Source organism: Desmodus rotundus, chromosome 11 (genome assembly GCF_022682495.2).
Source record: "Desmodus rotundus isolate HL8 chromosome 11, HLdesRot8A.1, whole genome shotgun sequence".
Lineage (NCBI taxonomy): Eukaryota > Metazoa > Chordata > Mammalia > Chiroptera > Phyllostomidae > Desmodus > Desmodus rotundus.
In genome coordinates, this window is record NC_071397.1 from 86677849 (window position 1) to 86699138 (window position 21290).

The 21290-nt window shown below is 40.5% G+C and overlaps 1 protein-coding gene across 2 annotated transcripts in view; it reads left to right on the forward strand.

Annotated features, from left to right (window-relative positions):
• The window catches only part of AIG1 (androgen induced 1), a 204559-nt gene that overhangs the window by 56215 nt on the left and 127054 nt on the right, over nt 1-21290 (forward strand). The window contains exons 3-4 of one of the 2 annotated variants that reach the window (XM_053913625.2): nt 14103-14204; nt 15489-16123. In XM_053913625.2, the coding sequence (XP_053769600.1) occupies nt 14103-14204; nt 15489-15509 (123 nt within the window). In that variant the 3' untranslated portion in view covers nt 15510-16123. Of the gene's footprint in view, nt 1-14102; nt 14205-15488; nt 16124-21290 lie in introns of those variants that run through there. The other variant, XM_024551928.4, reaches the window with a different exon arrangement.

Sequence of the window (21290 nt, forward strand, 5' to 3'; positions counted from 1 at the left end):
TCTTCAAATTAATTAGTTTTGTATAACATCTTGACTCCTCGTTGACAAGAAGGGCTCTTCAGTCACCAAAACACAAGCAAAACAAAATCCATATTGGTTAGCAATTCTAAGGGCTGGCCTAAGCAGATGACAAGGCATTCAGATAGACCAGGTCCCAAGTGCTTGCTGTCAAAAGACTTGGCCGACGCTCAGGCTGAGACAGGCGTCTGTGAGCCCTTTTGGTTCAAAGGTGACCGTTTGCTTGTTGATTCTTTCCACTTTATCTATATAGCACAGATCATCATGGGATAATTTAAAAGGCAAAAATGAATGTCCACACACATTTCCACAATGAGCATTCATTACTTTTATAATTAAAAAAACCAGAAAGGTGTTAGAAAAGCTCTCACACAACTACTCATATTTGGGAAAGAATCACAATTATGTTGGCAAATGTATTCTTATTTAGAGATGTTCATGTTGTAAATTTAGAGGGTAAATTGTTCATAGACGGAAAAAGAAATAAGATTTATACATAGTTGATACGATACTAAAAAAGAAATTCACCAGCCTCTCCAAAAGTTCTTTTCCTGTTGCAAACAATGTACAAAACTTGCTACATATTTTCCTTGATTGTTTGTGCCTATAATCTAAACTGAACAAAGACAGAAAACCTTAACCTTCTTCCTGTCCTATCTCCTTGGCAATCAAGAGGCACTGAGGGCCCACTTGTGGATGTCCCAGTGTGCTGGGACAGTATTCAATGTCACTATAGCCCAGAACCAAAATCCAGATACTCAGTTTGGTCCGTCTATTTGGGGGTATCCCTTCTCTCAGTAAATGAACTCATGCCAACTAAAGTGTAGTTCAGAAAGATAATTCAGCAGTTTATAATGACAAAAAGATTGTCAGGAAGACTGGAGTCTGTGTGAACTCTCCTTAGAGGCAGAACAACTCTGAGGAAGACAAAGGGTAGCCAGAAGATGTCTGGGTGAACTCAAATCAAGGCAGTGTAATTGGATGATATTTGTGTTAGGTCATCAAATTACTATGGTGTGATGCCTCCTTTCGCACCATAGGGACTGACTTGCAGGATAAACCAGAATGCTGCCATGAGTGGCCAGGAGACCCTGTTCTCTGTACAGAGCTGAAGACACATTCCTGCTCTTTTATACTCGTAAGCTGCTACCCACTATGATGGCCACTTTTCTCCTGTTGACATGTCCTTCTGGGGAGGCTGTGGTTCATTCTATCAGGCTTCAGCTTCCACTGTCACAGTAGCATTCTGGTCAGGCTGTTCTGATCCACTCCCAAGCTCTGAGTATAACAGGTCATTAATACAGAGCCACCTAACATAGTATGCTTCTGCAAAGATGCTCTAATTACTTACTTAGGTAATTAAATGTTATTAGATTCGATTAAATGAGATTTTTTGTTACTTTTATTCTCAGATGGTAACTTTAAATTCAAGTTGCAGTTAGCTGGGTGTCTTTCCGATGCACTTACAGCTGCCCTGTGGGTACTCCTGTTAATGTAATCCTCTGTAATAACTAGACTGTAGTCCCCCTTTTATTAGAAGAGAGAGAGAGACAGCAAGAGTTTGACTATTCAGTGATTTTATGACGACGAAAGTCCAAATAGTTTCCTGAAAAAGAAACTTCTATCTATGCTAATTGATTGGCAGTGGTTCTCTAACATAATAAAACTAGTCCTGTGTGAGGTTTATGGATATGCTTAGTTATTTTATTTGTTGTCACTTGACAGAGAGTGAAAGAAGCCTTGCTTAATTATTTTGGAGTGGAATTCAACTTAAAATGGACATAACTTTGAACCTATAAAAACATGATTAGTTATTAAAATGCTAAGACGACCCACCTTGTGGGGTGAGCTCACCTGTGTGAGGAGGCAAAAAGAAACAAGATGTAGTCAAAGGCTTGAGCCATGGAGACAGACAGACCTGGGCTCTGGTGTGGCATCCACCACTTCCTCATGTACCTGCCACTTCTTTCATAAGCCCTCAAAACCTTGGTTTTCTAGTGGAAAGAGAGGGCTCACCAAAACCTAACTTGCTGAGTTATTTTGAAGGGCAGTGAAAGACATAGAGTATTTAGAACAGTATCTCGCACGTGACAAGCAGTCAAAGACTGCGAGCTTCCTTCAGCTTGCCCTAAAAATGGTCTCCGGTCACAGAGAATGTCATGTTAGATGATAGCACCCGTCGGTGAGGCCTGATGCTGTCCCGCTGCAAACCCTCACTCAAAAGGTTACCGAATGCAAGCTCTCAAAATCCCAAGGGTACATGCTGTCCACAATCCCAGAATTCTTATATTTTTAGATTTCTAAACATGTAGGGATTTTTAGTATTTCTATTACTGGTTTCAAACCTCATTGCATTTCGATCAGGGTCTGTGATTAGTAAGATACTGATACTCTGAAATTGCTTTGAGACTTGCTTTTTTTGACCTCAACAGGGGCTAGTTTCCATATTCACAAGGTGCGCATGAACAGGAAACAGTGTCAGACCGCGGCACCTGGAAGTGTGCATCAGGCCACAAGCCCACGGGACAGTCGTCTTAGGGTTCCAGTGACTCTCTTATGGTTAGGAATTTTCAGGGAAAATTCTCCTTCTCTTTCCTCTCAATACAAAGCTAAGGTTCCAGCAGGATGCTTCCTCACTGCTCTCTTCTCTCATTTTGCTTACCACACCTCCACAGGATGCCCACTATATGCAGGCCCTGCTAGAGGACCCCGAAATGAAAGTCTGTGGTGTTTAATTTTTCATTCATTCACTTATAAATTCCTTCAGAAGTAGGTATTGCTTTGTGCAAAATGTATTTATAGAGGCTAAAAGCACTGGCTCTGGGGTCCCACTGTTGGCTTCGCATTCTGGTTGGCCACTTACTAATTTTTAACTTTGTGAAAGTTACTAATATTCTCTAAATCTAAGTTTTTTTCATCTCTAAAACTGGAAAAATGGTAATAGCTCTCTCAAGGTAGTTGTGATTGTTAAATAAGATCTTGTTTGTGAAGCCGCTGACCCATACTTAGTAGAGACGTAGCTGAGTCTTCCTAAAGCACTGGGAAAGATTAGCAACTTCAAATATTCTCACAATGACAAAGTGCAGTGATGGATAACAGATTCGTGGTTGCCAGGGATGAGGTTGTGGGGCGGGTGTGACTCTAAAACAATAGCATTAGGGAGTTGCTCTGGGGTGATGGAACCCTTCTGAATCCTGATCAGGGTAGTGGCTACACAGGTGTATCCAGCAGTAAAGTCTCTACAATACACCCCCCAAAATGGCTGCATGTAAAAGCTCATGAAATCTGAATAGGTCCATAGTTTATTTAATAGTCTCGTACCAATGTCAGTTTTCTGGTTTTGAAAAACCCACCTATGCATAATATGTTATTGTTGCAGAAAGCTAGGTGAAGGATACACAGGAATTCTCTGTGTTATTTTTCAACTTCTTGTGTGTCTTCAATTAATTCAAAATCAAGAGTTAATGACCTGGCTGGTGTGGCTCAGTGGATTGAGCACCGGCCTGTGAACCGAAGGGTCACAGGTTCGATTCCCAGTCAGGGCGGCACATGCCTGGGTTGCAGGCCAGGTCCCCAGTTGGGGGCATGTGAGAAGCAACCACACATTAATGTTTCTCTGCCTTTCTTTCTCCCTCTCTCTAAAAATAAATTTTAAAAATATTTTTAAAAATCAAGAGTTAAGAAATAAAAATACAAATCATTAAGAGAGACGTGACTATGCAACAACAAAGAAATAGATTGGCCCTTGCTCTAAAGGAGTTTGCATTCCACTGAGCAGAGAAACTAGCAATTACACTGCCAATTGCTTAATCACAATTGTGCTCAGAACTGTGAAGGAAAAGCGTAACGTGGCAGGATAGCGTATGCAAGGAACAGGGGCAACTCAGGGGAGGGTTCTTGTTGTTGGATCCCATCTATATGGGAAGGGTGGGCTGGGAAGTGTGGCGGGAGGCATTCCAGGCAAAGGGACAGTGTGAGGCATCCTTGCAGATAGGAGGAGCTTTCTGGTAGCTGAGAGGGGCCAGCAAGTTAAAGAGCATATAAAAGTCAGAGTTAAATGGGCTAGTGTTACAAGCAGAGTGTCACAGTGGACCAGGGAAAAAGTCATTACTTCTGACAAGAAATTGGAGGGATAGGACCACACAACAAATGTAACACTTGATAGAGCTTAAATTTTGAAAAAAAAATGTAATGACTTTCAAGCTGCAGTTATAAAAAGCACAAAGAAATGGATACTTGAAATGTGTGGTGAGCTTGGGGAACTACACATAGTATGGGCATTGGGTTCCTGGAAGAAGCTGGAAGGAGACTGGAAGGAGAACTGGGGGCCAGGTCACAAAGGGACATTTTTCTTTTTTTTGCATTCAGTTTTATTTTATGTTTTTGAATTAACATGATATCATCATATATTTTATTTTATTTTTCAGATTGGTTTTTTAATTTTTAATTTTTTTAATTTTTCTTTATTGGGGTGATATTGGTTAATAAAATTATATTGGTTGCAGGTGTACAATTTCATAATTCATCACTTGTATATTGTGTTGTGTGTTCACCACCCTGGGTCAAGTCTCCTTCCATCACCATTTATCCACCCTTTCCCTCTGGTAATCCCCATGCAGTTGTGTGTGTCTATGAGGGTTTTTTTTCCTTAATCCCCTTACTTTTTTCACCCAGCCCCCCAGCCCTCTCCCCTATGGCAGCTGTCAGTCTGTTCTCTGAATCTATGATTCTGTTTTTATTTTGTTTATTTTGTTCATCAGATTTCACATATAAGTGAGATCATATGGTATTTGTCTTTCTCTGACTGGCTTATTCACTTAGCATGTTTTCCTGGTCTATACATATTGTTGCAAAGAGTAAGATTTCCTTCTTTTTATGGCTGAATAGTATTCCATTGTATAAATGTACCATAGCTTTTTTATCCACTTATCTACTGATGGACACTTGGGCTGCTTCCAAATCTTGGCTATTGTAAATAACCCTGCAGTGAACATAGGGGTGCTTATGTTCTTTTGAATTAATGTTTCAGGTTTCCTCAGATATATTCCCAGCAGTGGAATCACTGGGTCATGAGGCAGTTCCATCATTAGTTTTTTTGAGGACCCTCCATACTGCTTTCCACAGTAGCTGCATGAGTCTGCATTCCCACCAACAGTGCAAAAGTGTCCCCCTTTCTCCACATCCTCGCCAGCACTTGTTGTTTGTTGATTTATTGATGACAGTCATTCTGACATATGTGCCATGATATCTCATTGTGGTTTTAATTTTCATTTCTCTGATACTTAGTGACATTGAGTACCTTTTCATATGCCTTTTGACCATCTGTATGTGCTCCTTGGAGAAGTGTCTATTCAGGTTCTTTGCCCATTTTTTAATTGGACTGTTAGGGGGTTTGGGTGTTAAGTTGTATAAGTTCCTTATAAATTTTGGTTATGAACCCCTTATTAGATGTACCATTGGTGAATATGTTCTCCCATTCAGTGGCTTTCCTTTACATTTTGTTGATGGTTTTCTTTGCTTCTATTCTGTGCAAAACCTTTTGATTTTATTCTGCAAGCAAAGTGGAGGGGCAGCATTAGAAGTTTTAAACTGAGGAGTTCTTAAAAGTTTTAATAAGAAAACTCTTGAGTTCAAGATAAAGCACAGACATAATATTTTTAAAAAGCTGAAGCCAGTGTGCCTCACTGAAAGGCTACCTCAGTAGTCAGAATTAAGGACAGTATGGCCGGGAACTTTGTGAAAGCCAGCGCAGCATGCAATGGCGACCTCAGATCCCGATACTTCACCTCCAGTAATGTTTTCCTCTGATATCCTCATAGCACACATAAAAACATACACATAGCACGCCTGCTGCAGGATTATTGGAAGCAGTAATTGCAATAACTGTCCATATCCATTAGTGTGTGCTTAAGTAAATTATGGTGCATAGTCATACAGTGGGGTACTACGAAGTGCTTAAGGAAAGAGGGTGTCATCAAGTCAAATAAATTGCATCAAAAGAGTATTTTCTATAGCTCATACTTTCCCTGAAGAAATACGTGTGTGGGTGTGCACATTGGACTAGGAGTTTAGGTTAGCCTCGAACAAGAGCCTTCAAAGCTCTAAGCAAATAGTGCGTATTTACTTCCTGAATTAAGGACTGCGAGACTCTATCCTCCATCCACTGAACACAAATCAATCATTTTCATTAAGCTAAGCGGCCTCTCTGTGGGCCAAGCCCCTCAGGTTCAGTGCCCGCTGCACCAGCTTGCATGGCCCAAGACCTTAATCATCCGTCTCCTTGCCCACAAGGCACAGAGGGCTCTGATTGCCGGTATTGGTGTTAACGCCTAGAGCAACCCCATTTTCTGGGCTTGCCACCGTTCTGATTTTTCCCCCGGTTCTTTTTTTGTCTCTATGGGTTTTGTGTGTATGTGTGTGTTTCTGGCTCCTGGTGATTTCTCTTCCTTCCTTGTGTGCTCAGCAGTAATCTGAAAGTATATTTGTCGTAACTTATTTAGCACCCAGTGTTTCGCAGCAGGAGATTTCCCTGTGTAGCTAGTCTACAGAACTGGGGAAAGCTAAGCCCCAACTGTCTTTACCAAAGGCAGTTTTTCCTTTCATTGCTTGTAAGGTGACTTGCCGGTTTTTGTAGTTTATTTTTTATAATTTATTCATTTTCTAAGTTCTGTTCATTCACTCTTACAATCTTCTCTTGGTTTATTTTTTCATTTTTGTCTCAATCTTCTTTGACTTCTATTCTTTAGCGGATAGTTATTTGATCATAAAGTACATTTATCCTGGCATAATATTTCTGGTTTGTATTGTTCAGTTGCCTTTTGGTGGGAGGCTGTGTGGTATCTATGAACACATTCCATGCTGTTCTTTTTCTAATGATTGCTCATCCTCACGTTGGCCCATTCTTCCTGAGCCAGCTCTTTGTCAAAAGGCTAGAACTGGAAACTGGCTAAGGAAGTGAGCTAGAGCAGTTTGAATTTCCACCTGTTTCCACCACCACCACCCTCCCCTGGAAAAGGGCTTCTTTCTGGGCCCCACTCATTTCTCTTTCCTTGGCTCATTTTGATCACAGCCCTTTTGTACGGTGACAGCTTGGTCTTTGCTGGCTAAGCCTGAGGCTCGGCATTCAGGCTGGTTACCGTGGACCCTTTCTTATGTGCCTAAACATACCCACATCGGCTTCTTGAACAGAGACAAGCTGACCCATTTTCACATTTAACATGAGCACTTATGACCCCTGAAGCCAAGCAGGGATCAGGACATTTCTTCAGGGCTCTCATGCGTCTCAGACCTCCTGTTCCCAGCCAGGGTCGTTTCGTGTGCCTTAGAGTGTGCCACCTGTAACGACCTCTGTTCTGCTCACTCAACCGGAGAGTCCTTGTGTCCTGTCTCTTATATCAGAGTCTTCCCTGTCCTGGCTCAGTGTTCCTAATACTTGGCAGTGTTTTTAAAAGAGTGATGTTTGGTTATGGGTGTTTCCTACTTCCATTGGTTTCATTTCTGTTTCTCATTTTCCTTATTCTTGGTTGATTTCAGAAAAGAGAGCCGTTAGTCTTCCATTCGGATCTAGAAGTGCAGAGAAGGATTATTTTAGGATGATGGGAAGACTTGACCAGGTGAGGGAGGAGCTAACTCCTAGATCTGAGAAGGGGTGGACTAGAAGAATAACCTTAGAAAGAAGGACGTGAGAAGGGCAGATCTTCCTCACTGACGGAGGACAAATTGTAGGGCGAACAGAGAGAGAAACCCGAGGTCAGCAGGAAGAAAACTGAGGGTGTAGAAGAGGACTTGTTCCTGTGGGCGATGTGGGGTCCAACACAGATGAGAAGTAGCATTACACTTTTGTTTCTTTATTCAGCACGTTTTTGTCATCAACGTGTTACATGCCCAGCATGGGGGAAATAGCACTGGACAAGAGAGACAGGTTCTTGTTCCCTGAGACTTCACTTTCTCCTGAAAGAGCCAGGCAATGAACAATTGAAAAACAACAACAAAAAAAAGAGCCTATTTTTTGAAAAAATCAGGGTCTATGATAGAAAATAAAGGCACAGTGGAGTCTTTGGGGAGGCTTCTATGAAGAGGTGATGTTTAAGCTACACCTGAAGGAACAGAGAGTCCAACCATGGGAAGATGAGGTAAGAGCATTCCCAGCACAGAGGAGAAAATGCTATGGCCCTGAGGCAGGAAGGAGCTTAGTGAGTTTCAGGAACAATTACATTGCCACTTGGAGCTTATAGAGCAAGAGAAAATGTGGTGGAAACTGAGCTTGTTGAGAAAGGCAAGCACCAAATCACATGAGCACTTATAGGATTTAGGTTTTTAATTCTCACATTATTTATTCATAATATGAGATGTGAATAATCTGGATAAATTATAAATTCTACTGAGAAGATGATAGTCGAAAGCCATGAAAAAAGCCATGTAACATTAACATGTGCTTTAGAAACGCTCTAAATGGAGATTCTGGTTTTAAGATAATTTAAGCAGAATGCATAGCATAAAAAGTATAGCCCTGGCTGATGTGGCTCAGTTGGTTGGAGCGTCATGCTATAAACCGAAGGGTTGTGGGTTCGATTCCCCATCAGTCAGGCCACATACGTAGATCATGGGTTCAATCCCCCATCCAGCAATTAATTGATGCTTCTCCCCAACATTGATGTTTCTGTTTCTCCCTTCTCTCCCTTAAAGCAATGAAAAATGTCCTTGGTGAGAATAAAAAAAAGTATAATGTCACTCGTAGCCTCATAGTTACAACATGTCACACTTCTAGGAATGAGTACTAGAAACTAAGTGTCTTCTGGAATAGAAGATACTCTAGCATTTCAGAGGGCCCTAGGCTTTGCCATGCATTTCTGAACTTGAGAGTATGGCTGAGGGAAGTCAGCTAGGAGGAGGCACTTGCTGAGTCAGGATCTCCTAGACCTGGAAAGTGGGAAGACAAGGGACATCCCCTTTGTGCACGGGGGTCACCTGAGACAAAGCCAGCCAGCATCCAGAACATACAACTTATTCTCATGCTTCCTATGTTTGGAACGAAAAATCACAGCTGGAAACCTGTCTAATTACAATATTACCTCTCAGCAACGGTATTGCCATGGAAAGAATTGATGGGGGAAAAAATCATGCATAGGAAATATGCAAGCAAAGTAATAAGACCCCAAAATAGAACTTAAATTCTTCCAATCAGAATTTGGTAAAGTCTGAGTCTGGTCGATTTGTTCTAAAAGGGAAAGCAGTTGCATAGGATATGTCATGTTGAAGCTGTAGGCTTTGAACACATACTCATTTATTTCTCCCTATTTTCCTTCTTTCCCCTTCTTTCCCTCCTTCAACAGTGGATGTTTGAGGTCACGCTAAGCGGCCTTTCTAGACCAATCTATAGAAAAGTAACTTTTCTCTTTATCCAAATTCATGGCACTATTCTCCGCAACATCCTTTTATTCTAATCTGTTTTACTAAATTCCAAAAAATTCCCCACTGATCAGTGAAGCTGCTTCTTAGAACAGGCTAACGCCGGTTAGCTTCACCTTCTATGGGACTGCATAGAAGAGGCTCCTCACAGAAAGAGACAAAGGCTAAATCCAGTTGTCTTTAGCTTTTATTTCTAACAGTTCCAGGGGTTCAAGTGAGGCCTCAGTGGCTTGTGTGACACAGGTATTTTTGTCTGGGACGCTTGAAGGACTGGGAAGTGATGGTGCTCCTTTAACTCTCACTTCAAGTACAGTATTCTTGTCCTGGCAGCTGAGAAGCAGCAGCTGTGTGCTGAGGAATGGCTGGCCATTGGTCCTGGCCCAAGAAGAAGCTTCTCCACAACAGTGGAATGTTTCACTATCACTTAGCTGGTCCAAGAGCACCTATTTTTATTTTCTATTCGTGCCCTGGTAGTAGCGCTCAAGCTTATTTTGGGTTTGCTGGTGACCATACAATCAAGAGGATATCAGTGCAGGAAGCCAAGAAGCTATCACCTGTGCTGTGTTTATATCTCAAAAATTGTTCAGAAAGCTGATAACTCAGTTAGTTGTGCCTCTTGACCTTCTAGTGTTACACTAAGAAAGGTGACTAACATGTTCTTGAAAGTCACTTCCCTTTTAATAACCCATGTAATTTCCTCAACATATGGTACGAGAGGGACTGGATTGCACTATGAAGTATTGATCCCACAATGCTCTTTGCATGTGGTGAGCACACTGAATGGTCATTTGTGGTTAACAGAAAGTAGCTCCTGTCGGGGGTGTGCTGCTGAATGATTAACGACCAGTTCTCCAGGGGAAAAACTGATCTGCAGTATTTGTTAATATCCATAGTGTTATATTAAGAACAACTTTATAAATTCAGAAAGTGAGATGAAATAGAGAAATTCCACAAAATGCAAAAATGGCTAAAACTAACTCAAGGTAATAGAAAACCTGGGAATTCTATACTGAAGAAATTGAATTCACAGTTAAATCTCTCTCTCTCTCTCTCTCTCTCTCTCTCTCTCTCTCTCTCTCTCTGTCTCACACACACACACACACACACACACACACATGCACAAACCATGTACAAGTTCAGATGGCTCCACTGGAGAAGTATATCCAATAGGTAAGGAAGAAATAATATCAATCTTGCTCAAAGTCCCTCAGAATAGAGGAGGGAACACTTCCCAATTTATCTTGTAAGGCCAGCATTATCCTGTTACCAAAATTAGAAAAAGACATTATTAGAAAAGAAAACTAACTATCGATCAACATACTTTATGAATAAAGGTGGAAAAAATATGCCCTGGCTGGTGTGGCTCAGTGGGTTGAATGTCATCCCACAAATGAAAAGGTCTCTGGTTCGATTCCCAGTCAGAGCACATGCCTGGGTTGCAGGCCAGGTCCCGGTTGGGGGCATGTGAGAGGCAATCAATCAATGTTTCTCTCACACATTGATATTTCTCTCCCTCTTCCTTCCTCCCTTCCCCTCTCTCTAAAAATAAATAAATAAAGTCTTTTTTTAAAAGGTGGAAAAAATATCCTAACAAAATGTCAACAAGTTGAATCCAGCAATATGTGAAAATTGTAATACATAACAACTAAAAATTAAAAGTTAACATTAAAAATCAACAAATATAATTCATCGTATTAACAGAATAAAGGAGGAAATTACACAATCACCTCAAAATATGCAGGAAAGCTGTCTGAAAAAACCAGTACTCATTCATTACATACGTAACTCAACAATAGATGAGATATTCCTCAACTTGATAAAAGGCACATAAAAACCTGCAGCTAAGATCTAACTTAAATGTTGAAAGACTTAACACTTTCCTGAAGAGAGGGAAGAAGGCAAGAATGCTCACTCTTAATTACTTCTAATGTACATTGAGCTGAAGGTCCCAGGCTGTACCATAGGAAAAGAAAAAGCAGTAAAACGCATACAGCTTGTGGAGGAAGAAGAAAAACCGTCTTCGTTTGCAGATCATGTACATATATAAATCTCAAGTACCTTATAAAATATACTTTATAAAATACTATAAATAATACTTTATAAAATAACTGGAACTACTAATTAAATTTAACAAAGATAAAGGATACAATGTCAACATACAAAAATCATTTGTGTTTTTATATATTATCAACAAAAACATAAAAGAAATTCAGTACTATCTACAATAGCATAAAAAATCAAATACTTAGTGACAGATTTAACAAAATATGTGCAAAATCTGTATAATGAAAACTACAAATGTAGACAAATTAAAGAAGGTCTAAATAAGTTGAGACATAAATTAGGTTTGTGGGTTAGAAGACCTGATATGGTTAAGATGCCATTTCTCCCCAAATTGAATATATTGTTTCACTATAGTTATAATCAGAATTTTAGCAGTATATTTTTATAGAAATTAATCAGCTGAGATTCTAAAACTTAATACGAAATGCAAAGGACTTAAAATGGCCAGAACGGTTTGGGCAAGAACAGAGAGGGAGCATGTGGTAAGCAGAATCCTAAGAGGGCCCCAAGATTCTACCCATGCCTCCCACCCCCTGCTGTGCAGCCTCCAATAATTCTCTCCCCTTGAGTGAGAGGGGCCTGTGAATACCGTGGGATATCATTCTCATGATTAGGTTCCTTATATGGCAAAGGTAAAGGGATTTCCACCAGTGGCTCCATCTAGGATTGGAATGGCGTAATGCCTGGGTGCACACCAGACCAAATGTAAAGCTTTGGTTCTCACCCTACAGAAACAGATGCCTCTTAACCATCTTTCAGGTCAAGGGATACATTTCGCAGTCGACCCTCTGGCATCAGACCCAGGAAGGAGGCCCACACAGACCCTCGGGCATACTTGTGTCTACTTGGGAGCTCCGGTGCCTTGGTTTCCTGGGATGTAGTCTGGAAGAGCAGGGGTGCCGGCTCTGGGTAGACAAGCCACGTGGCCCCGGAATCTCCTCACTCACTCCAGAGTGTGGGGGGGGAGGCCCAAGGTCACCAGAGTAGGACCTGCCAGAGCGGGACACCTCACACTTTCGTGTGCACACAGATGACCTCAGCTCTTACCAAAGTGCAGGATCAAGACTTACCAGGACGGGAGCGGGTATTCTGCACATCTCACAAGCTCTCGGGTGCTGCTGATCCGCGGGGCCCCACTTTGTTAGCCAGACTGTGAGCTCGGGGCCCAGGTCTGAGGGCAGGTAACACTGACAGTCACCACATTTGAAGCCTGTAGTGGGATGAATCAGCTAAAATTGTGGAGAATTCAAAAATTATGCATTGCCCTTGGAAAGATCCTGATAGTTAACCTTAAGCTAATAGTAGATTTTTTCTTTTTTTCATCTTGGACATTTACCTACTGAGTGAAAGTAGTTGACCCAAAAGCAGGATAAAAAACCGAGGACCCCAGTCCTACTAAAACTATGTGCAGAGCTTACATTTGCGTATTGTAATCATCATTCAGTGTGTTTTGTGAAAGAAAAATGATATTTTTTTCCAGGCAAGACAGCCCATGTTGTAATTGAGATACTTGGAATAAGAACTTGGGAACCCATCTGATTACTAGCCTTGAGCTGTAACCACCAGGGGGTTCATAAAAAGTGGCATTAAAATATTTATTATTTTCATTAATGAAATGTGGGGACATGGATGACATAAGAAATGAGATTAAAATTGTTTCTACTGAATATTCATGTCGCATTTATCATTCTGCAGTATTTATTTGAGGCATGACTTTGATTCGAGACGGAGACTTCGATCCTTCCCCCCAGGATGGTTCCCTTTATTGTGCTGTGTTTCTTGACTATTTACAAAAGCATTCACTTTTTCTTTTAAATTCTATGCTGAAGGTTAAGACCTTGAGCCATCCATTTCTTTATTGTATGTGAACTTACTCTCTCATCATTAGTTTGAAGAAAGATGATAATAAATTCAGGACTCCACTCTCCTTTGATGATTATGTTGCTGATGGGTCAAAATCAGCCTCTGGAACCCAGATGAACTTACAGGTTATTCCGAGAGAATTAAGACTCTTCCTTTGCCCTCCACACAGTCTGCTTCCCAGTGCTGCTAAAGCCCCTGCTTGGACTATATAAATTAATACATTTGCTTGCAATGTGACTTCAGGACATTTTATAGCAGTGATTTTAATGCTGTTTGTGGTGAAATAGGAACTTGAGAATGCAAAGATTAATTTAAACCACATGATGGGTTCAAGGAAAAGGGACACCCACTGCAGATTCTTGAATGTATGCTCACTCTGTACGGTGGGGAATGGGGTCCAAAAACCACCAGTGAACTTTTAAACCCTCTTGAGAGGAATCAAACCAACATAGCCAGCCCTGGGAGGGAGCCGTTGCAGACAACAGACAGACCATTTCCCTCTCCCTCACAAACACGGCACTTTGCCTGGGAGGACACAATTGAGAGATCAGGGAAAGAAGAGGGACCCCAACCATTACCACTAATGGCATGAAGTCAGAACTGTCTTTCCACTCATTAGCTGGCTTACTGATTCGTCTTTCATTATAGATTAGAAATTCTGTTGGGTTCTTTGAACAATAGATAATTAGCAAATTGCATGTTGTGGGTAGCTGGTGAATTTGAAATAAAGGATTTCTTTGCCCTTGCAGTTTGTTGTAGCGGTGTTCTGGACCATTTACGCCTATGACAGAGAGATGATTTACCCGAAGTTGCTTGATAATTTCATCCCAGGGTGGCTGAACCACGGAATGGTGAGTCAACTGAAACAAATGATCGCCTTTATTTTTTTTAAAATTGATTATTCAATGCTGTTTTCTAGCTTAGGCTTTCCGTAACCTTGGTCTAAATAGCTGTGAAATGTTGGAAGGTTATAATGCAGTTATAACCAAAGAAGAATACTGAATATAAATAAAAAAGGCTTCCCATGAAATTGAGTCACAGTTAAAACTATGCAGCGGATGACTCCCCAGTGTGTAAGAGGCCTCCATGGTGTTCCATAGTACAGTAAAGCCAGCTCTTTGTGGGATGGAGTGGAGCCATTGAGAGGCTTGTCCTCTCTTGCAGCCTGAGGATCAATTCTCACCTGCCCAACTATGGACACCCTACTCTTCCTCCACTCACATCAGTGGGATCGTGGGGGAAGTACCTGTGTATTATACTTGGGGCACTTCCCCCGGAGGAGCAGCAGAGCTGTTCCGTTCCCTGGGGGATTGGCGCCAGAGGTGTCCTCAGTGGTGACCGCCTTGTCAGCGTCTGCCATCCAAGGGCATTTGCCTGTGGCTGCTAGGTCTTCTCCTTCTGACCCTAATTCTTTCTGATGCTTTCGTCCTCGTGTTTCAAATCAAATACTGTGGATGGTTTGTACATCACTTTACACGATTTGAAGAGGCGTTTTATGCAGAGAAAATGGGCGTCATCTTCCCTTTCTGCTTCTGGAACTGAGCACAGTTTGGGTACTGAGTAAGAAGCCCGCATTTTTTTTTTGGTGTCCCTGGGTGCTCCTGGTGAAAAGGGCAACCCATCACAGAAATTACAAGGGAGCAAAGAGCTAGAAATAGTGTCTTGAATGTGAAAGCCCTTTCAGGACTCCTGTCTTCGCAGTCCTCTGCCCCATGTGGCCTCCCCACTCTTTGCGGGAACCCCCTGCTTATCCTGCTAATTTAGATAATATCTCTCAGAAGTCTTTTCTCGCTCTCCTGTCAAGTTAGCACTTTGCTTGTCATTGTGCACGCACGGCACTTTCACATCTTTATAGGCACATCCGCGTCCCCCACAGAAACGTTACACTCCCAGTGCAAAACAGCAGCCTGCAAATTCCAAGCACTCTGCCCAGCTGCCTGGCTTATTATAGGGTCAATATATATTTATTACATTGATGAATGAATTCAGTAGTGCCAATTTCCATAACGCCTTGCCGGACAATAGTAATAGCCAGTGTTTTTGAGAACCTACTGTGTGCCAAGCATTCTATAGTGGCTAGATCATTTGATTTTCACACGGGTATTATGACTGAGAAAGTATTATCCCTTTTACAGATGAAGATACTTAAGCTCTGAAAGTTTCTGATACCGGAAAGGCCTTAGCAGAGGACAATTGGGTACATCAGGTGCTGTAGAAGTATAGTCCTTGACTCTTTGGCGCCCTCACTGCACAGTATTACCTCTGGCCAGAGCCTGAGGTACAACCCTAGCAGATCCTGGCACTGCGTAACGTCCCCAGCAGATGGTTTACTGAGCATGTGTACAGCCATTAGAACTTCAATGTGAGTCTCATCGTTTTCCCTTGATTCAGTTGGATGGGTTAAAATTCTCACTCTTAGAGGCAAATAGAAATGCAAGGAGGATTTCAGTGACATAAATATTTAGGAAAGAAAAAGATAAACTTATTAACATATCGAATTCTCTCGGATACTATGAGCTCAGTAGGTACTCTGACAATGAATTTTGTCTCAGTGTGGATAAATGACCATTTCTTTGCTTTCCTTCGTACTTCAATGCATGTTTCCAAGAGTTACGAACAAAGGAGTTGCTTGTGGTGGCTGAGGAATATTTTGCAATATTAAATAATTTACATTACCCTAAATTTGTATGTAGGAAATTTTAAATACAACATGCCTAAAGCATACTGCTGGTTACTTTAGATTGGCAATTAAAATATGAACATTAAATACTGGAATTATGAATAATTAAATTTTTATAAAATGTGTAATAATATTTGTGAAATATCAAAAAATTAAATGTTTTCAGCTTTGTTTAAATTTTATTTAAAAGTTTAATAATAATTAACTATAATTTGTGTTTGCTTTTAATTTTAATAGATAATTTTGAGTATTTAATTTTAAAAATAGAACAATAATTCCATTATAAAATGTTTACATTAATTTAAATTCATATTTTAATGAAAACAGTTAAAATGTGTATCCTTGATTATAATTACATTTTATGTTAAGTTGATGTTAGATTTAGCTTATAGTAATACTATTAGTAGAGTTCAAATTTTATAAAAATTTCCTTTATAACAACAAATTTCATGAATTTATTGATATGAATGCAAGAAAATAAAATTTTGAAATATTATATATTCACATTTGTAATTTATGTCACTTTGTCTTTATTTTACTATGCATCTAATCACATGTTTTTCTAGTTTGTTTTATAATAATATTTTTAACAAGGTAGCATGATAGAATATTTTTTAAATGCTTTATTTAATTTGTAACTTCTAAATATTTCCTCAAATGGTCTATGGCTCACTAGTCCTATTTTCCACTCCATGTTTAAATGTTTATAACTATGTGAATTCCTAGAGAAAATGTACCCTGTACTTATTAGAGTCTCATCATAATTTCTAGGGACCCAGAGCCCTGAACCACAGAACTCAGATGCAGTTTATAAGTCTAACATGATACTGTTTCAGAAGACATTATTAAGTCAGTCTTGAATTTGCAGCATTAAAACTTCCCAGCACAAAATTAGTCAGAAAACAAACGTAAAGGAAAACTCACAGACTCTGAAATTCACAGGGTCTTCGTTTTGATGTACACTAAGGTTGCCAGAAGTTAGACATGATTATAACTAAAGGCATGTATTCTATCACTTCCTTTCCACTCTCTACCTGTTTTTCTCAGCAAGTAATCCTAGAATTTATTTGCAGAAGAGAAGAGGAAAGAGGTAAATAGATGAGTTAGAATAGTAATACACCCTTGGTGTGTAACCACCAAGTTATCTCCAGCCTCCATGAAAATAGCACCAGAAAGAAAAAGAATTTTAACTTACTACAATTAAAAATATAAACATAGAAATACAGCAAATTTAAATAGAATCAGTTCAGTATCCAAAATAAAAAACTGTCTCTCCTTAAAGCTCTACTTATTTTTATATTCCCAGCAATTCAAAAGCACATAATGACTACAAGGCATTCACTGTCAATGATAAAAAAGATGTTCATGCACGTGCCTTTGAAACTGGGAAGAATGTCAGGTTTACATTTATATTCTTCCACCACCTTTCTATCTATCCTCAGTCCACTGATGAGCAGTCGGAAGAAAAACAGGTGATATCAGCCAGTGGATCATCTAAAATGTAACGAGAAGGGTCACGGACAGCTGTGTGAGGATTCTGCTGGGCTGCACCATGGGAGGTGGTGCTGTGCTTTAATTTAATCCGATCCAGCAAACATTTACTGAGTACCCGTGATATGCAAAGCACCCTGCTAGGCACGGGGTGGGTATAGGATAAGAAAAACACTTGCAACTTTAGAGGATGGAAATGGCATGTTCGAAGTGGAGGAAGGTAAGTAGGAAAACAACTCCACAAGCCAACAGGAATTCCCAACAGGCTGGGTTCACTCTGACGAGGAGAAGCCCTATTGTGGGTTTGGTTGCGAACGTAGAAGCCTGAACCTTTCTCTTCTGCCAATTATCATTTTAAAGTATTGCCAATGGAGTAAATATACCTTTACTCCAATAGGTAAATAAATAAATATTTAAACTCCAGTATGATTGCAGACTCTCACTAATGCTGTAACAGGAAAAAACCCAATGAGACAGTGTTTCTGCTCACTGAAGACCTAATTAATGTTTATGAAGTGCTTTGAAAAGGCTCAGCACTGTGGAACTTTATTATATTATTATTATTAACACAGATCTTTAAGCAGACATGACCTAGATATTCTTATAATCACAGCAGGAGTTTTTCACTCCCCGTGTAATTTATAAGGAGAGAAGAAAAATAAATCCCACCTCTCTTCATGCTTGATTTGTCAGTTGTTCTTGTTACATGTAACTGATCCTCAAGAGAACCTTAATCTAGGGTACTATTTATTCTGCTCAGCATTATTTTGACATTTGGTAATTACTAAAGTTTTTGTACATCTGTCTTTCCCAGAAGAAAAGGCACTAAAGGCTGCTTGTATGATCATTGGTTTTGCAGGAACTCATATTTGATGTTTTTCTGTTGGTGAATTTCCAGTTCTGGGATACACAGACCATACATTTCAGTATGTGGGGAGCCTGTGCCACCCTGGGAGTGGGTATTTTATAAAATAAGCTGTTAGTTGAAAGAAGACCATTGTAAACATTCCATATGAAAAAAGAAAAAAAAATAAACACTGACCTTTCTCAGTTTTCCCAATATATTCTAAAGTAGCTAGAAGATATCTGGAAATTATTAAAAATAAAAGTTCAGACTGGAACAGAGGTCAGAAATTTCTTGGGAACCTCTGTCTGAGACTCCCAGTGGACCTCCCAAAGAAAACACAAGTAAGACCCCAAAGACCCAGGAACAGGGAGGGTTGCGTGCACAGTGAGGCAGACACTGTGAGCAACGCTGCAGGCTGTTCTGGGGGGTAAGCTTTTTTTCATATTCAGTTTTACTGACCATAACTTCTTCCATTGAATTTTTCTTTCTGATCATTGGTTCCACCAAGTCTACCTCTTCTGTCCGATTTTGCTGGTCTAAATCTTGACATGAGGATTTGATTATTCTATTTAAGTCAGTAATCAGCTTTAAGGTTAGTTAATTTTAGCTGTTGCCAATTTTACTATTTACTTATTATTTCAACCAGGAATATTATAAATTGGAGAAAATGTATTTTTGAAACGGATGGTTGAGAAGCCTGGGAAGAAGTTTTTGAGATAGAGAGACCAAAAGGGTCTTCCAAGTTCACAGGTCGGAAGCTTACACGTCGCATCTCCATCCTAACAAATTAAAAGCCCAACTGACCACAAAGTCAACAGCTCTTCTTGCACCCTTAAAAGACAGGAAGACACAGGGAAAACTGCTGCCCCCAAATTGGAGAGGCAGATAGGCATATGTAAAGAATAACCACTTACTGGGGCAGAGATTCATGAGCAGAAACTACCGTGGGAACCAGGATAGGGAAACCTGACCTGTAATTTACGGATTGCTGGAGGCTCAGAGGGTACAAATGTGAGAGTGAAAAACTCTAGGGGGACCCAGTCTTAGGGGTCCCCACAATACTGTGAGATCTACCCCCAGAAACCCCACAGTAAATATCTGGAAAAAAAAATCCCCTCCTGCTTCCAGCATCGGGAGGGGAAAAATCAACCATTTTTAAACACACTGGAGTACCCTGTCCTTAGCAAGGTCTGCCCTCAGGGGAAGCCAACCACAGCCTAAGTCGCTGAGCCAGAGTAGAGTCCTCAGAAAACTGAAAAGTAAAGAGAACAAAACCTGACAGAAAACAGAACAGAATACCCAAGCACTGTGGGACAAATACAAAGATGTAACACACGCATGAGGAGATTAGCAGAAGGAGAACAAAGGGAAAGGGACAGAGGAAATGAGACTGAGAATGTCTCCCAAATTGTCAGACGTCAAATCACAGATCCAGTAAGCTCAGGAAACACCAACTCAGGGAAATACCAAAAAATCTACACCTAGGCATATTGTTTTTTAAATACAGGAGATCGGAGATAAAGAAAAAAAACTCCTGAAAGAAGCAGGAGGGACTGAGAGAACTGGAGAGAAAAATAGGACCTGAGAGAGGCTAGAATGGAGAAGGGGAAAGAGGGAAGAGGAAGGGAAATGGGGTAAAGTCATGGGTGAGAATGGAGATGGCTGCAGAAAGGAGGAAGAGCAAATAAGGAGATGGGAAGAGGAAGACTGGGGGAGAGAGAGTTTACAATGTCCTAGGATAAAGAAGGCACAATGACTAAGTCACACAGGTTTTTTTATACCATATCTTCTCTGTAACTCTGTGAGATTTGGGGGTTAATTTTTTTCTCTGCAGTGCTTGGCATATTGTAGGTACTCAGTAACTATCTTATAAATCAATAGATGTTAGTAGATCGAGCTGACCTCCTTAGTGTTCCTTTAAACGCATCAAGCACCCTCCTTGTCTTGGAGTGCTGTTCCCTAGAAATCTGTTTGGCTCACTCCTTCCCCTCCTTCAAGTCTTTGCTCAATCTCACCTTCTCAGTCAGGCTTCCTCTGAGCAGCCCACTGGGCACCGCAGCCACCCCCCTGCCTCCCAGAGTTCCTTACTGTGCTGTTCATCTCCCTTGTGGCCTTCACCAACTTTGACATGTTACGTGATTTTACTTATATGTTGTATGTGTGCCTCATTGTTCATCCCCCTCTACTAGAATATAATTTCCATAAGGGCAGAGATCTTTGTTTTATTTACTGAGTTATCCCAAGCACCTAGAACAGTACCTCTACATAATGGGCAATCAATGAATATTTGTTGCAATATCCCATGTCCCTGTGTTCTCTTAGTTTTTTTTCCCACCCTTTATCTCTTCCCCTTCATGATAGTTAACAGAAAATGCAACCCCAAACCATTCATGTCTTTCCTAACTTGTATTTTACTTCACTCCTCAGTCCAAGCTTCAGTACAGCAAAATTCTGCATACCATGCCTCCAACCACCCTCCCCCCAACCCCCACACTGGCCATCTCAGAGGATCTTATTGTTTTTTACTTGTCCTGTTACTACTATTGCCTGAGAAGGCCTGGATTGAATTCTAAAGAACACACATGGGTACCTGGAACATCTAAGAGCTACAGGCAAGGTATATAATAGCCTGGATCAAATTTATTGAGAAGCTTCCCTATATTGATTATTTTAAGTGAGTATTATTTATTCCTTCTCTAGGGTAATAGACAGTGGCTTTTTAAAGCAATTTCCTGCCATCACAAATCCCTTTGTAGAACTAATTTTTCATGCAAGGGTAGAATTCAAGGCTAATAATATTTGGCTTATACTCTGCCCTTTTTCTTGCTACATTTCATAGATGAGCAAGCCTAGCAGTAGTATGAGTTCATCAAAAGGTCTGTAAGTTATATTCAGATGTTTTGGGGTCAGCAAAACCCA